The sequence below is a fragment of the Gorilla gorilla genome, chromosome 15, assembly GCF_029281585.2.
Source record: "Gorilla gorilla gorilla isolate KB3781 chromosome 15, NHGRI_mGorGor1-v2.1_pri, whole genome shotgun sequence".
Classification (NCBI taxonomy): Eukaryota; Metazoa; Chordata; class Mammalia; order Primates; family Hominidae; genus Gorilla; species Gorilla gorilla.
This window is the reverse complement of record NC_073239.2, coordinates 80,109,568-80,127,739: the sequence shown is the minus strand read 5'-3', so window position 1 is coordinate 80,127,739 and position 18,172 is coordinate 80,109,568. Positions and strand designations below refer to the sequence as shown.

At 39.6% G+C, this 18,172-nt stretch overlaps 1 protein-coding gene across 4 annotated transcripts in view; it reads right to left on the bottom strand.

The window, feature by feature from the left end:
- The window catches only part of RHOJ (ras homolog family member J), an 89,016-nt gene extending 78,513 nt beyond the window's left edge, over window positions 1–10,503 (bottom strand). For 2 of the 4 annotated variants that reach the window (XR_010130768.1, XM_063697884.1), the window contains exon 1: window positions 9,580–10,279. Coding sequence is in view for 3 of the 4 variants with exons in the window: in XM_063697884.1 (XP_063553954.1) it covers window positions 9,580–9,757 (178 nt within the window). In the remaining variant the exon portion in view is untranslated. Of the gene's footprint in view, window positions 1–9,579 lie in introns of all 4 variants that reach the window. The other 2 variants (XM_004055275.5, XM_063697885.1) reach the window with 2 other exon arrangements.
- Window positions 10,504–18,172: the final 7,669 nt, after the last annotated feature.

The window sequence follows — 18,172 nt, the reverse complement described above, 5'->3', positions numbered from 1 at the left end:
TCTCCTTCTTCCAGGAGCTCTCTATGTCCCCACCGCAGGTACAGATCTTTTTTGAGAACACTCTGTTTCCTCACTTAGGAGTTTGCTAGCCGTTTCCCAGAGGCACTAAAGGCCTTTTCTGTTTGACACAATCTGCTGGAAACTCCCAAGTCAAGAAATTTTACATGCATATCTGTTTTTAAATTGCTTTTTACTGATGGATGGTTGACTATAGAATTGCTCCTTTTGGCTTGATTCATAGGCACCATTACAGCATAAAGAAGGGTTTTCTGAACCTGCTAAGTCACATTAGCTGAAACTATATACATTTATGATATTTAAATGGGTTTGAACTCTAAAACAGCAGTGTCACAAGTTCTACCTAATTAGAAATTTCTATGAAGCTTACTGACATTCATATTCACAGCTCTGTCTCTAAATGGGCCTGGTGTAGAAGCCCTTACATGGACCCAAGAATCTGCATTTTTAACAAGTAAGCTTTTCTTATGACCAGGCAAGTTTGGGAAATATAGGTATGTCATATGTAGTGGAATAAATAGGGAGTTAAACAAGGTGCTAAGGCAGTTGATATGTTTATCTGTGCGTATTGTACTTGGTATAAGCAATTTCAACTTAATGACTGTGGTGAAGATGACTAAGATGACTAAGACTGTTTGTCCCTTCTTTGGGCACATCGCTGGCCTTCCTTGTGATAATGTGTGGCCTACAGTTTAAGTTCTCTCCAGTGAAATGTGAACAGAAGTGATGCGTGCCACCTGTCAGCCTGGCCCATACCGCCACTCCCTACCCTTACTCCTCCATAGTCTTTCATCTCCTAGTGTCTAGATACAGAGCACCACAAAGCCCTAGATGATGGCAGGGTACCAAGATGGAAAAAAGTAGATCCCTGAATGACTACATGGAACAGAACTATCTCACCAACCTGAAGACCTGCCAAGGTCTCTTATATGACCAAAAGCAGGATTCTACCCAGCAATCCTATTACTGGGTATATATCCAAAAGAAAATATATCATTATGCCAAAAAGACACATGAACTTACATGTTCTTTGCAGTGTTATTCACAATGGCAAAGACATGGAATCAACATAGGTGCCCATCAATGGTGGATTGGATAAAGAAAATGTGGTACATATACAACACAGAATCCTATGTAGCCATTAAAAAGAATGAAATCATGTCTTTTGCAGCAACATGGATGCAGCTGGAGGCCATTATCCTAAGCAAAGTAACATAGAAACAGAAAACCAAATACTACGTTAGTTCTCACTTATAAGTGGGAGGTAGACACTGGGTACACATGGACAGGAAGATGGCAACAATAGATACTGGGGACCACTAGTTGGGAAGGGAAGGAAGAGGGCAAGGGTCAAAAAACTAACTATTGGGTATTGTACTCACCACCTGGGTGACAAGATCATTCATATCCTAAATGTCAGCATCATGCAATATACCCAGATAACAAACCTGCACATGTACCCTCTAAATCTAAAATACATGTTGCAATTATGTAAGAAAATAGGATTCTAATAGTTTGAACCCTTATATATTTTGGCCTATTTGTTACAGCATCTTAGCTTACCTAGTAGTATGGTGCCATCATTACAAAAACCTAAAAATACATGTGCTGTTGGCTTAGCTGTTAGGTGGCAGATGGTGACAAAGCAGAGCAGGCTGGAAAGATGATCTGTGTTATACTGTGGCAAAACATTTTGTAAAACTATTGTCTGTGAAACCTGGAAGGTAAAGCTACTTCCCACTGAGTCCATAGCACTCTATGAAGAGACTGGAAAATGACAGAATGTTAGTATGTATTAACTGTTATTTTACGTATTTAGCAAGGTGTTATAAGAAAGGGAAGAGATGAATTGGTTGTTTTTAAAGCTGAGATTGATAGAACACAGATTTTCATGGGTTCAAAGAGTTAGAAAATGATTGTTTCTGGATTCCATTAATAGATGATACTATCAGGATTGTCATCAGAATTCTATTATTGCAATGTGTCTCCCATTCTTCCCTTTCTGAAAGGGAGTTTGAATGTTTTGATTATCCCATTCCTGTCCCACCACCGCACGGGGCAAATTGTGTATATGGGTAGATAATTTGTCTTTTATTGGATCACAAGGAATCACATTTAGATAAAATGAACAGAATCATGCATCACTTAACAGATGCTGGTCTTTGACACAGTTGCAGTGCCAGAATGCAACTCTAGGTGGTCCTTCTGGGGAAAAGAGTGAGTTTTTTTTACATGTGGGAAAAAATGTGCAAGGATATTTGGTGGCCACAGAGTCTGATGCAGGCAGAGATTGCTAGCTTCCATCAAAATCCATTCTTCCCTCTTTTGGGCACATGGCGGGGCTTTCCCTCCAGCCTCCTTTACAGTGAGGTGTGGCCTTGGGACTAAATAAACTCCTATGCAGTGTGATTGAAAACGATGTTTGTCACTTCCAGGCCTGGCCCATAAAACTTTCCATTCAAGTTTCTCCATGCTCTTTCTCATTCAGCTGTGTGGATGCAGATAACTGAAATCCTAGGGGATGTTAGAGTTACCAGATGTGAGAAGCCTGAGACCTAAAATGACCACATGGAAGAAAGCAGCCCTACTGACTTGAATACCTGCTCAGGAGCATCACATGAGCAAGGAATACCTTGCCATTGAGTTAATCCCTTACATGTTTGGTTTACTTGTTAATAGCAGGTCCTAACTAACAGTGGCTCTTTTATTGTTATTAGCTATACACTGCTTATATTGTTTACTATTCCACGGCCTCCACTTACCCCATTACAAGCAGTTTAGCCTTGAGGGAAATAGAGTAGTATCTCTGTGCTGGGAATTGTTCATCAGGAAAGTTGAGAAAATGATAGCACCTTATGATAAAGAAGGGTTGGCTTTTTGGTACAAGGTACAAAAATACAGTTAGATGGAATAAAATCTAGTATTCAGTAGCACAACAGAGTGACTATAGTTAACAATAGTTTATTGTATATTTCAAAAGAACTAGAAGAGTAGATTTAGAATGTTCCCAGCACAAAGTAATGATGGATGTTTGAGGCTATGGATATACCATTTACCCAGATTTAATCATTACCCATTATATGCCTGTATCAAAACATCACATATACTCTATAAGTAAATAAGAACAACCATTAATGTATCCATAATTTTTTTTTTAGAGATGAAGTCTTGCTCTGTTGCCCAGGTTGGAGTGCAGTGGCATGATCATGGCTCATTATAACTTTGAACTTCTAGGCTCAAGGGATCCTTGTGCGTTGGCTTCCCAAAGCACTGGGATTACAGATATGAGAGACTCTCGGGTGTCTTCAGAAAGAGCAAAAGAGAACTTATGAATAAATTTTCCCAAATGAGCAGAACTATGTCACAACCTTTTATAAACCTGGGACTTTATTTTTATTCACTATTTATTATAATTATGTTATTTTTTCCTCCTGTGGGTTGGATCTGTTTCCCACCCACTGCTCTGGCCATTAAGGTTATGACTGTCTACCTTGGGCTGATCACCATTTAACTAAGTGGAAAAAGTTAGAACTGACTTTCAGCTTTCTGTAAAAACAACTTCCTTTTACATCTCAATCAGCTGATAGAGTAACTGGATTTCTCTTCTTTCCATGAATTGTGTTAATTTCCTGCATAGGCAGCCTGGGTTTGCAAATAGTGGCTTCATGTGGTTTTCCAAATTTGATGGCTTTCAACAAAGAAGCTCTAGGAGGGTGGGTGATAGAAGAAAGATTCACAGACAAAATAATACAGAGGATGGTGGAAATGGTGAACATCATAAAGAGGTTTCAGCTGGAATAAGCTTATTTTGCACACCTATGTACCCCTACATATAAACCATGTACACAATCTAACTCAACATACAATCTAAATTCAAAATGGAGCTCTTATCCTTATGCTATATGTCAAGTGAAACATTAATCGGTAAGAATATTTTACCAGTGAGGGGTCTGCTACAAAACTCAAAACTAAAGATAGGATGGGGGAAGAAATGCAATTCATCCATGGTAAGCTGTGAAAGCTCTAAAGGTTGTTGGGACACGTTGAGTCATCCCTGGAAGGGAGTAAGGAGCAGAGCCCAGGGTTGTTTCTTAGGCACACTTGTAATAAACAAGAGTGACTTTTCCCACCTTCATCCCACTGCTCCTACCCTTTAGACCTAGCCGTCAGACAAATTTAGGGTTACTCTGAAATATGCTCTGTATATTAGAACTAGAGGAGTTTGAGTGAGGCACCCAAAATGTATGTCAGCTTTTGAATATAATGTAAATGAAGGAATCCCAAGTGATATTTACACATTATATAGTTAAACTATTCAGTAGATGTGACACTGGCCACTTAGGTCAAGAAAATTCAATGCTGGCTGGGCGTGGTGGCTCACGCCTGTAATCCCAGCACTTTGGGAGGCTGAGGTGGGCAGATCACGAGGTCAAGAGATCAAGACCATCCTGGCCAACATGGTGAAACCCCGTCTTTACTAAAAATAGAAAAAAATTAGCTGGGCGTGGTGGCATGTGCCTATAGTCCCAGCTACTTGGGAGGCTAAGGCAGGAGAATCGCTTGAACCTGGGAGGCAGAGGTTACAGTGAGCTGAGATTGTGCCACTGCACTCTAGCCTGGTGACAGAGTGAGACTCTGTCTCAAGAAAAAAAAAAAAAAGAAAAAAAAAGGAAAAAAAAAGAAAATTCAGTGCTATATTACAGTTACAGTGGGGATAAAATGATTATTTAAAATATGAATAAAATAGTTCAGAAATATAATAAATATAATAAACATTTTTGTATGTTCATTCCTAAAGAGATATCTATTGGACAAGCAATTTGTTCATTTATTCATCAAAGTTTTAATGGACCAGAAACTATCTAAGTGTTGGAAGGACTAAGATTGCAAAGACATAGTAATTCATTTATTCAGTTGAGAATAATCTGAGTTGAGAGTCTGTTGAGAGTCTATAATATGCAGGACTTTGTTTTTTGAAGCTGGAGATAGCAAATACATATATAATATCAGGTAATATTAACTATTATAATGAAAGATGTGGCAAGATAGGTTAAAGAGAAAGAGTCTGTGTGTGTGCAAGCACACATGCATTAAATAATGTGGTCAATTGAAGCTAGGGGGGATCTAGCGGAATAATATGAGACTGGGGAAAAAGCAAGTACAAACTCTTCAAGGGAAGGAGTTGGGTGTGCTTGAGGAATAACAAGATGGTGAGTGTGGCTAAAGCAAAAACACTGATGAGGAGAGTGTTAAGAGATGAGATTGGAGAGATAACAGGGACTGAGTCATGGAGTGAATCATATACAACATAATATAGGGTTGGGTCTGAGTGTTAAGGGAAGTGATTGGAGAAGTTGGGGTTTGGGACAGTCCCTCTGCCAGCTATGTGGAGAATTGATGATAGGGGGCAAGATTGGAAGTAGGGAATTGGGAACTGATTATAGTAGTTTGGATGAGAGATGATGGTGGCTTGGACAAGAATGAAGGCAATGAAGACGGTGATAAGTGATCAGGTTTGGGATGTATTTTGAACGTTGAGCTGATTGGTAGGAAGAAGGGATGATAACTAATGGTTTAAATGGAAAGGGGGGGAATGTTGTCAAAGGAAGAAAGGAGTCAATACCAAAGTTTTTGTTTTCAGAAACTGGGTGGAAAAGAGTGGTCATGTACTTACATGGGGAAGCCTAGGGGGAGAGTAGATTGGGGAAGTTAAAAAATTCAGTTTGGACAGGTTAAGAATGAGATGCCTATTAGATATTCAAATAGTCGGATATATGAATCTGAGTCTCAGAGGGTTTTGATGATAGAGCTACAAGTTTTGGCGTTATCAGGATATGAATGATGTTTAAATTTACAAAACTAGATACAATCAAGCATACCCTAAGTGTAAATAAAGAAGAGGACCCAGGGACTGAACACTGAGGTTTCAGTGTTTCCGAACATTTGGTGGTGGGGAAGAGAGAGGGGAGGTGGCATTGGAGATGGAGAAAGATTTGCTGTTGAGTGGAAACAAAACCAGGAGAATGTGGCATCCCAGAAACCAAGCCAAGAAAATGTTTTAGGAAGGAGGATAATGAACCATAAAAAAAGCTTCCAGGAGATCAAGAGGAGGACCTAGAATTGACTGTTGGATTTCACAGGATGTGAAAGACACAGCTCCTTTCCCTTAAGGGGTTCCCAGCACAGCAGAGATGGGAAAATAAGGAAGCATATAAATTGTTATACAATAGTGGAAGATCCTAGAGATGTAAACAAATTTGTGAAACTGGATTGGAGATGGAACAGGGAATTATTCTTGGGGAGTCAAGGAAAGCTACATGGAGCAGATGTGCTTTTGGATTTTGGTAGGTAGGAGGTAGGGATACATCAGAATTTGTAGAACTTTAAAAATTGTTTTTTGTAGCTGGTTGTTGATTTTTCCTGCAAAAATAAACTCATTCAAAATAATTTTGCGTAGTTTTTACTCATGCAAGACTGATATTTCCCCTCCCAATTTAATATCCCATTACTATTACCTCATATAGACATATTGTTAATTATCAATAAACATGGTAACTATTTTATGAAGAAAATACATACACTCCATCCTACCTTACTCTTCTAAAGGATACTCTTATAATTACATTTTTCCTTCTTGTAGTCTTTATCTTTTAATTACATTTTCATTCCTTTTCCTGGCTGTATGCAAGTATCGAGACTGTATTCTTAATAGCTACCATGTACCTAACTCTTATCACACATGAGGCACTGTTCTAAGAACTTTACATATGTTAATCACTTTGTTCTCACACACAATTCTAATACCTTAATTGTCCCTGTTTCTCATTTGTGATAACTGAGGCACAGAGAGGTTAAGTAACTTGCTCAAGGCCACAAAGTAAATGACAGAGCCAGTATTAGAACCGGGCTATCTGACTTCAGAGATCACCATCTTGCACAGTAGGTTGTATTTCCATCCTTACTATTTTATCTCTACTTTTCTGGGTTGGGCAGTTATTAGTAAAAAGTCTTCAATGGATAGGCTCTCTATGACTTAAACTATAGCTTCTAAAGTCTCAGCACTCAACTGCAGGTTGTCATTTTAAAGTAGGCCAGTAGGACCCAGGAATTAGATACTGGATCCAAATGGAGAAGAGGGCATTTAGTTTTTTACAATTGATTGTAGATTCTCACATGCCTGCCTAAGGATTTATGTTCAACCAGATCATATACCAGGAGAGTGGTGGTGAAAGGAACTCAAGTCTTTGTGGTGGAGAAGATCCCTCTGCTTATAGAAATGACCACTTCTGGTTGGGCGCAGTGGCTCACGCCTGTAATCCCAGCACGTTAGGAGGCTGAGGCAGGCAGAACCCGAGGTAAGGAGTTCAAGACCAGCCTGGGCAGCATGGTGAAACCCTGTCTCTACTAAAAATACAAAAATTAGCCAGGCATGGTTGCGTGCACCTGTAGTCCTAGCTACTCAGGAGGCTGAGGCAGGAGAATCGCTTGAACCCAGGAGGTGGAAGTTGCAGTGAGCCGAGATCATGCCACTGCACTCCAGCCTAGGCGACAGAGCAAGACTCTGTCTCAAAAAAAAAAAAAAAAAAAAGAAAAGAAATGACCACTTCGTTACAGTCCTAGATGTATGTGGCTCATGTCTCCATTCTCTTTTTAACCTTACTGAAACCACATGAGATGATTATATACTTAAAGAGGTACAAAGTGTACATCAAAGTAACCATGTTTAGGAATGCTTACTATGTGCAAAGTATTTCTCTGAGTATAGTGGCTGTGATTTCTTGGGAGCTAAAATAATAGACTAGCCAAAATCTTTAAGATGCTTTAATGCTCAACAATAGTAAGTATGTACATTATTAAAACATAAAATTATTGGAGCCTAGTGGAATCTAGTTGTGGTTCAGCCTTTGTTTGATTTCTAGTGTAGATTTTTTATAGGCTGACTTGATTCTCTTTTTTCCTGATACCATACTGTAACTGGCTTCCTGAATACATGGGGATTTGGATACGTAATTTTCATAGGCATTTGAAGCCTCTCCCTTTAGATTTTCAGTTCCATCTTTGATTTAAAAGTTTTTGAAATAAGGTAGCCACTTTCCCTTTCTTGGCAGAAAGAAGGTATAGAGTAAATAACTTTTGCTAAGATGGTTTCAGGAGAAGAATCTGAGGAACTTTCTCAAGGCACAGACCCCCAAATTTTATAATTAGTTTTTTTCTCAAGATGAAAGTCAACCTGTTCTTCTCTTTATTCTGTTCTCATTAAAATGTTCTTCTCTGGGCATAGTCATTATATTTTCAGAAAGGCTTAAGTGAGCCAGCATTAAAATTTGCTCTTAATTTCTACAAATATAGAAAAACCTGCTGGGAAATGGATACTGTATTCACTGTGGTTCTCTCCCTGTCTGCTGTGTAACATTTTCATACATCATGTAAGTGTAGGGGGAAGCAGTGACTTAGGTGATGGCTTAGTTCTGGAAAAGAAGCTACTTTCTATAGAAGGAGGATTTCAAATGGCCACATTGCCAAGCAGACACTCATGCTGGTTTCCTGTGGGCCATTTCCCCTTTGTTGAACCTGACCCAAAGCCAAAATGAAGGAGGAGAAATTTTCCATTCACAAGGTCTCAGATCTCTGATAAAGATCACTATGATAAAAAAGTTATAGAATGTAGGCTACTATAAGCTTGAAGAATTTCATTAACTTGCTTTTGATAAACGTAATAAAATTTGTTTTGGAAATTAACAGAAAAAGAAAGAATCAAAATGGAAAAATTTAGATAATGCTATCTCCCAGACAAGTACACCTACAAACTTTATAACACTCACAAAATGAAAGGTCCCCTGTAAGTTGTGACTACAATGTCTTAACTGCAATGCTTTAAAATATTTTATGTGCATTTTGTCCTTTCAGGACATACTTTAAAGTGATTCAGATTTTATTTGTATTTTTCCTTTTAAAAACATGTTAATTAAACATTTTTCTTTTAAGATACAGATTGCCTAATAGATATTTAAAACCTTTTAAAAACTCTCCCCCAATCTACAACCCCAGGAAAACAAAACTATAGTATTATAGCACCAATTGTTATAGAAAAAATGAGTGTTTTATTAATCTTAGCATTTTCATTTATAAATGGCATGAGGTGAATACGCAAAGAGCGGCAAGAACAATCCTTTCACCATTTGTGTCTAGTGGTGATTCTTTTTTTTGGCAGAAAAGAATTGTGATGCAATTCCACTGCATTTAAAAATGTTCACAGTAAAACTTTAATGAATGTTGAGGCAAATGTTGAGTAAAAGCTCTGGCCCCCAAATCTAGAGGGCACGTCAGAGTATTTTCCTGGCGTTACCATTCGTTTTAAGGGGGAAAAGTGTTACCATACACATTGATGCACAAATTGTTCTACCAACAGTCAAGTCCTGGGTTGTATGCTACGCTAAGCTCCCTGGTTACTGCCAGGCCCGCACCCAATACTGACATTAGAAATGAGCCAGGCCCCTCTGAACTTAAGGTCTCGCCCCCTGCATCGTTTGTCTGGATGCAGAGTTTCCCACTTTTTCTTACCTGCATAGTGGTCAAACACAGTGGGCACGTATTCCTCTGGGAAGGCGTCGTTGGCGTAGCTCATCAGCAGGCAGGTTTTCCCCACGGCACCGTCCCCCACCACCACGCACTTCAACATCTTCTTCTCGTCGTTGCCCCTGCAGCCGCAGCTGCTGTCCGTTCCCTCTTTGCAGTTCATTCTTGCGGCTCCAGCTGCTGGGGACTCCTGCTGCTATTGCTTCTCCTGCTTTTTCCAAAGCACATGAAGCGGCAGAAAGCCTGTGCCAGGCTTGAGTTTACTCTGTCTGACTTTGGGCACCTTGGATCATACAGACATGTCCGAGGCTGGGATATGTCCTGTTGCTTACCATGCTGGTAAAGAAAGGTAACACACACTTGAGGGAGTTATGAAAAGGGTCTGCCCCTTTCCGCTCTCAGTGTGAGTTAAGAAACCCTCATTTTCACAGAATTCGAGGGGCTTCCTAACAGCCTAGAAATTTCAGCAGCCTGAGGGTTTTACTCTGCTCTCCCTGTCTCTAGCCTGGCAAAAGACACGGTGGAATTTTGCTAAATCTTTCTCATTTTCCAAGTCACATCTAACATGGAGGAAAGCTGGGCTTTTTAATGGAGTTTTTTCCCCTTGCTTCCTCCAGCTTGCCGAGTGTCAGGAAATCATGGGTTTCCTGCTGCATTCCATATTAGGATCAGTGGGCTGAGGAAGGCTGCAACAATGGGAGCTCTGTGTGTGTGTGTTTGTACTTCTGGGGAACGATGCCAGGACATGGAGTGGGAAAACACTAGGGGTCCCACTGCAGACTCAAGCTGTCAGACTTCCTGTTTCATCCGCTGCTTGTGAGGCTGTTCGCTTGTGGCTGGCTGGGAAGAAGCTGACTAGAGGATGGAAACCAGGGATTACTGCCTGCCACAGAAACAGGCGGAATGGTTAGAGCGAGCAGAGAGAACCACACCAGCAGTCCTGGGATAACATATGACATCACTCTTCACTGAGTCACTAGTTAAAAGCTCTGCAAACTAAAAACGAGCAGTTCTTTACTTAAATGAGAAACTTTAAGCGATTCTTCCCAGAAATAAAGAAGAAAACCTTCCAGAGTCACATCATTTCAAAAAGAAAAAGTTTTGTAAGTTGTAGGTATAATATGTATGATCAGGTTTATAAACTGCCACATGTCTGGAATATGTATTCCAGACACAAACTTTTTTTTATGATGGTAGCACATAAGAAATCAATCACATGTGGGATGTTTGCATTCTCTTATTAGTAGATAAACACACATGTGCTTGGCTCATACTTAACACCCTTGGACAGGAGAGGGTATAGGATGGCTTTTTGGTTTGTTTAAGGCCCTCGATGCTGTTTTTACTTGGATGTTTTGCTTTTTGATTTAGTCTTCTCCCCTTGGGTCAGACGGGTCCTCTTCAATTACAAAGGAGCCATGGGCAGCTAATCTATTTGTCTGTTTGGTCACTCAAAATGAAGTCCCTTTGAAGCTCTGTATTTGATTAATGTGCTTGGTCTTAGAAAAGAAGTGGAACTCTGCAAATGATTTTTGACAAATGGGTCAAAATGACGGAACTCTGTTTTTTTCACTTTCATTTTTTGAACATTGATATTGAAGAACTCAGATTATCCAAATGTTTCAGAATTTTTTTTTTTTTTGATGAGGGGTGAGATGGGAGAAAAGTCTGTAATAGATATACCCACATATCATCTATATGCTGCCATATAATAGGTATAGTCTCTAGTTTCTTCTGTTTTGGATTATAGTAACATTTATCACAGTGCTTAGTGTCCAAGCCTTTCTTTCCTATAAAGGGATGGTGTTTCAGTCAAGTTATGGTGTATCAGTCAGGTTCTGTTGCAGTAAGAAACAATCCCTGAAGCTAAATGAGTATATATATATATTTATTGCTCACATTGTATCTGTATTGTATATTGTTATCATCCTTATTCAGGGATCTAGGCTGATAGAGCAGTCATATTGAGAATACTGATGATCATCATGGTAGAGGAAGAAATGAATATGACAAAGAGGTACTACCCCCGTGCCAAATTGAATATTTATGGAGAAAAAATTTTGAGACATCCTATTGACTCTTAAGGCTTCCTCCTGGAAGTGACACTTGTGCTCATATTTGTTGGTCAAAGCAAATGACATGCTGGGTTCAACAGGGGGGTCAGAAGTATAATCCTACCATGTATCAGAAAGGAGAGGACCAAATATTGGTGAACAGCCTGTGTGGCAACCACAGATCATTTAGCTGAGGTTTTATTTGCATTATGGAAGTTGAATTGTTTATGTTTAGTGCCATTCTGAAGCATTTGAAGACACCTACGACTTCATGTGATTTATATAATTTTATTCTCATTTAGCCTACCTTGAACACCTAGAATATGTGATAACAAAATTACTATGTGAAAACTTATATTTTGCTTCTAGAAAAGAGGCTTGAGTATGAAGGTGGCAGCCAAACAAATCTGTGCAGATAAAAGAGTGATTGGCACTGACAAGACTTTATCCTGAAGATGAGCACAATCACGCTGAGCCTAATGAGCACAATGATGATATGTATTTGGCAGAACGTTGAGAAGGTTCTTCCTTTGACTTTGTCCCTGAGATTGGGCAGTGAATGCGGCATGGTACTCCATTCACGGAGTTATAAAACATGCCCGCCTACCCTGGTCAACTAAAAGCTTTTATCCCAACACTACAACATGCCCCAGCCCAGTGAGTACTTGGTCTAGGAAAAAATTGAGAAATTGGATTGAGGTGAAATTTTGCTATATCTATGTATAGCCTAAATCTTATGCCATCAGATACAGACATTTAAATCCATTCTGATTTCTATGTGAACTGTGAATTAAGACATCTGGGAGACTTGAAGTATCTAGTTATAGATCCTTTACCTCTAACTGAAAGGATTGGTACATCTGCCAGATTGGGTTACATGCAAAGATGGGTTATGACCATTGAGAATGTTGGCTATATTTCTCAAAACAAACATGGTTTATCACTGTTTACTACCCCCACACCAAAATGAATATTTATGGAGAAAAGATTTTGAGACATCCTATTAAAAGTGGCAAAAAAGTTAAAATTCTTAACATCTCAGCCTGGTGATTATGTGGATCATGTTGTCCATGTGAAACTAAATCTTTTTAAATATTAAAAAATGGATCTGAACCAGAATAACAGAATCTTGAAAAAAAAGAAAGACAACTCATCATTGTTTTTATAGGTCCACGAGTCCACAGAATTCTGACTGCTTGCCCAGGTAGCATGGTCAAGAATGTCCGTCAATTCCAAAGGTTGACAGGTATGCATTTAGAAGTGGCATGAAGACCATTTGCTAAAATATTCTTTACCAGATGCCTGTGCATTTGGATCTTGGGCCATGAAAATGATTGAGTGGTGGTTGTGTAGCCATTAATTATTTGGTTTACCTCAAGCACCAAGTTTACACAAACTTACCAGAATGTGGTGAAATCTTTTTGGGTGATATTTTCTGCTTTTTCCAAGAGACCTTAATTCCTTAGCTTTTTCTTGTCCTCTGAGCTTTGGCTTCACACAAATTTCCCCAAATGCCAACAGGGCATTTTTGTGTAAAATTCTGACTGTTCTTATTGCTTTCAGTTTTATTATGACCTTAATAAGAGAGCCAAGTCTTCACTCCCCTCTTTTTTTTTTTTTATGTGCTTGAAGCTAGAAGTTACATAGGGAAGTAATGCAATGAGATCAGATACTCTGATTCTGGATTAGCGTCTGTGGAGGTTATTGTTTTGACTTCAGTCTTAGGAACATGAGATGTGCTGTGATTCTGATAATTCCAGAATGCCCTGCCTCGTCATGAGTTTCCACTCCAGAGAAAGCCCTTTCTGGGACTAATGTGAGAGTCTGGCCTTTACTGGTGATGGTTATGAATCAGGAGGGGCTATGTAGTTCTAGGGGTTCTGACCTAAATCTCCCACTGACTTAAACCTCAAGATCAGTAGGGGCACTGCTAAAACTGGACAGGCCATCCTAGGACTAGTCTGGACTGGAACCACCCCTCCCCAAGGGGAGTGAGTCGTTGCTGTCAGGGATGCTCATGTGTCTGCATTTTTCTTCTGTGAGGCCACCTGCACCCAGCCTCTGGCTATTGTCCATGTCATATCATGCCATATATCACACATCATATCACATCACATCACATCACATCATATCACATCAGCTACATTTTCTTGGACATGATCTTTTTATAATTCCAGAAATGGCTTTCTTTTTCTTACTTGGAAGACTTCTGTTTTTTCCCCCAAATCTCTTAATTCTGAGAGATGTAGATGACTTGCAAGCCACAGGCAGATGGGACATCTTTTTCCTTCCTAGGAAAGAAGAGGCTGATTTGGCCACTAACAATAAATGTGTGTGTGTGTTTTTTTCTGCATTTCATTATTGCATCCCTTAACTCTGAATACAAAGCCCTGTCTCTGAGGAAGAGAGTCCTGTCGTTTATCTGACCTTTTTTGTCTCTTTCTATGGGAACCAGGAAATTAGAGACTTTTAAGTTCCGTTAATGCAGAAAATCTGAAGCTAGGTAACAGTTTAGAAGGAACTTTCCTATTGATTCCTGTTCTTCCGATTGGAGGGGTGTGCTTTAGAAGGGAGAAGAGTTTAGTGTTGAGGTAGTCTGGGTTGTTACTCCACCAAGGCCACAGAGCAGGGAATAGCTTGCAGAAATAGCCATCTTATAGTCAGACAAAGATCTTTGGTGATGACTTCCTCTAGTTAGTGATATGGGTCCAAAAAGGCTAAAGTCATAGGGTTGGTCATCGTCTGGGTGGGCAAGCATCATGTCTGTGCTACAGGCTGAACTTCCGTGGACTGGGGCCAAGTCACAACCTCTTTTCCTTTTTTGTATGAAGGATCTCTTGGGAGAGTAAGACAGATTGGTAGAAATTTTCCACTTCTACTAAGAAAACAACTAAAAATGTGCCTTCTACTTATGATGCTCTGGTAGCATCAATGTCATAAAAATTAATATATAGATGGAGGACTTGAAGGCCCCTCAACAGTAGCTGGGGACATTGTGCTCTGTTGTATTCAAGGAGGCATTTTGGTTACTGGACTGGATTACACAAATACAAGTTTCCCTGAGAGCCTGCTGGTTGCTGACCAACCCCTTGTTGGTGAAGCTCTAAATGTGGAAAGAAATGTAATTCTACTCTGTGGACTGAATATGTCTGCTCAGATTTCATTAACATTTCATTTGCTTATTACTTTGTATCTAGAAATCATCTGTATCAGAAAAAAGAGAGTCATGAAAGCTACTAGGGCTTGAATGAGACCACAGCTCAAATCTCAGATTTGATAGAGACTGGGAGGAAAGATTTAGGGACCAACCCTCAATGGGGTAAGTGGAAGAAACAGTCTTTGGCCGGGGAGGAGGGGGGTGGTGAAAAACACCTTCAAACAAATCTATGAAAACCCCCAGGACAAAAGCAAAAAGGGAATTAAGTTCTCCCAGTAGCCATGGACAGAAGGTGGATGGAGCCACACATGGCCTTCAGGTTAAGTGTCCCAGAAAAGACTCCTACCTTATTATTAACATGCAAAATTCTTGCAAAGCGTTTATTTTCCAGGCACACATTTTATGAAATCTCCTTTTATTGTTTTCCACTTCATGACTGTACTGATTTACAAAAAGCACTGTGGCACTTCAACAGGGTTAAATAGTGACTTTTAATTTGCTTCTATTGGTTTTGACCATATTATATATGGAGATTATTTTGTATCTTTCCTCACTTTTCAGAAAATTTGAAAAATTATAACTGATTTCATGAAATGTGTATCTCTTTTTTCTACTCTGGAAGTGGAAAGGTAACTTCTTTTCACTTTAATTTTATATGATAAAATATCATTTTTACTGACTTTAATGGGAAAATAGGCAATATGGTTAAAATGATTTGGCCTTTGTAAATTTCACATATGCCCTCGGATCCAGTCTTTAGGTCACCCTTCCATATCAAGGGGAAGATGATCCTTCCTTCAAAGCTATCCATATCCATAAAGCATTCATGGCTAATTCCAATGACAGCAAAGGTCGAGTACTGCCGTTTGTTTGTTATCTTGAATGAGGAGCCGTCACGGTAATACCTGCCCACTCTGTAGATACCCAAAGGCTTATTTCTGTTGTATTTTCTCTTTTTTTTATTATGTCTCAAGATCTTTCTAAACCTTAATTTCATTGAATCTGGAGAGGACTTCTACAATTATCAAATCTAACTTCCCAAATAATAAAGAAAATTTTCTTAAAACATGGCTTACAGGCTGTGTCCTTCTCATGAATACTATTGTTCACTGTGTAAAACAGCAACAACTATTATTTACCATTTTACTAATCAGGGTGTAGTTGGCTCTGTAGTGAACGTAGTTGTTTGTGCCTATGATCTCTTTCCTTTTTTGGTGGTAGCACTCCAATTTCCCTTTGAGGAACCCCTCTCTTCTACCTTTAGTCCAAATTGCTCAGCGGGGGCTGACCCCACTCTCTGATCCAGGGGTGGACATGTAATTCAGGTTTGGCAAATGCGAATTGTTGCCGGAGCTCTTCCTGAAGCTCTCTGGAAAGAGGTGCTCTTGCCCCCTGGAATTCCTCTCACTAACGATCACATAAACTGTTGTCGGGGCCATCTTTGCCACCAGGTAGAAAGAGATTGCCTGATGCTGATAATGATGATAATAAAAGAGTTTATATTTTTGAACTCATTTTCTCCAAAACGTAGGTTGTAAACATTATTATTATTCTCATTTTTATAATTAAAAAAACTGAAAGCAAAGTGAAGTCAATTGATAAGGTTAGTGTAAAACAGCTAACAAGTTCTGGACCCAGGATTCGAAATCTGGCAGCCTACTGCTAGAGCTCATGCTTACTGCTACACCACAGAAAAACAGCTGAAAGACAGAGAAAAAAGATACCTGATCACACAATTTGAGCCCTGGGACTTGGATTTCCCTTTTGAATGAGGCAATTCATTCCTTTTTTGGTTTAAATTCATTTAGGTTAGATATTCATTATGTGCACTTGAAAGAGTCCTGACTGATACATGAAAGAAGAATGGAGAAGTCCTGGGAACTGTGTTTGGTCATGTGCTATTTGACACAATGCATATAGAGATGATTTGCTTAACAACTCGATGTTTGCTTATCAAAACTATGAAAGGCTGGAGGAATGTTCTGGGCACATGTGATTATAATTTGAATTGATTTTCTCTTCAAATCTACTATTTTATATTTACATGATTAAGACCTAGATCCAAGTCACTTAAGCCCTCACTTGTGTAGACTTTTGAGAGATCTGTATCAAATAATGACTTTTTGTCTTTTAAATTAAAAATATAATAATCCCACATCTCATAAAACATAGTTATGAATACATAATAGATTTAAGGAACAAAATGGGACCCCAAATAGCTTAAGCTAAAAGAGATTGATGTAGTACACTTGGGCTGCTATAACAAAATGCCTTAGATGGAGCGATTTACAAACAATAGAAATTCATTGCTCACCTGGATGCTGGGAAATCCAAGAACATGATGCCAGCAGATTCAGAGTGAGGTGAACTGGGAGACACTGGGAGGAAAGATCTGGGGACCAACCCTCAATGGGATAAGTGGAAGAAACAGTCGGGGCTGGGGGTGGGTATGAAAAACACCTTCAAACAAATCTATGAAAACCCCTAGGACATAAGAAAGAAAGGAATTAAATTCTTCCATGTTTATAACCCCAGTAGCCATGGACAGAAGTAGGTGAGGGCCTGTTTTTTTTTTTTTTTTTTTTTTTTTGAGATGGAGTCTTGCTCTGTCACCCAGGGTGGAGTGCAATGGCGCCATCTTGGCTCACTGCAACCTCTACCTCCCGGGTTCAAGTGATTCTTCGGCCTCAGCCTCCCTAGTAGCTGGGACTACAGGCGTGTGCCACTACACCCAGCTAATTTTTGTATTTTTTTAGTAGAGATGGGGTTTCGCCATCCTGACCAGGCTGGTCTCAAAATCCTGACCTCAGGTGATTCACCTGCCTTGGCCTCCCAAAGTATTGGGATTACAGGTGTGAGCCACCATGCCTGGCTGAGTGCCTGTTTTTATTAGACGATGCCTTCACACAGCAGAAGGAATGAACAAGCTCCCTTAGACATCTTTATAAGGGCACTTAACCCATTCATAAGGATATGACTTCACGGGGATGCTCTCATGACTTAATCACCTTCAAACATCCCCACCACTTAATACAGTTGCACTGGTGATAAGGTTACAACATATGAATTTTGTGGAGACATAACATTCAGACCATAGCAGTGATTTACTGTCCTGTAAATGAACATTCCAGGGAAGCTGGCTTTTGGGTTTGGCTGATCTAGGATTCAGTTTTGCCACTAGGATTTTTTCTTGGCTCTCACTTCTGGGTTGGCTCCATCCTCAAGCTCTACAAGTGGGCCTTTGGCATACCAGTCCCTCCTCACACAATGGTGGTAAGCTTCCCATCTTCAGCAACCCAGCCCTGTAAGGAGGAGAATGAGCATCTCTGCATTTCCTGCACAAGTGCTAGGTTTCTCTCTGCCTTGC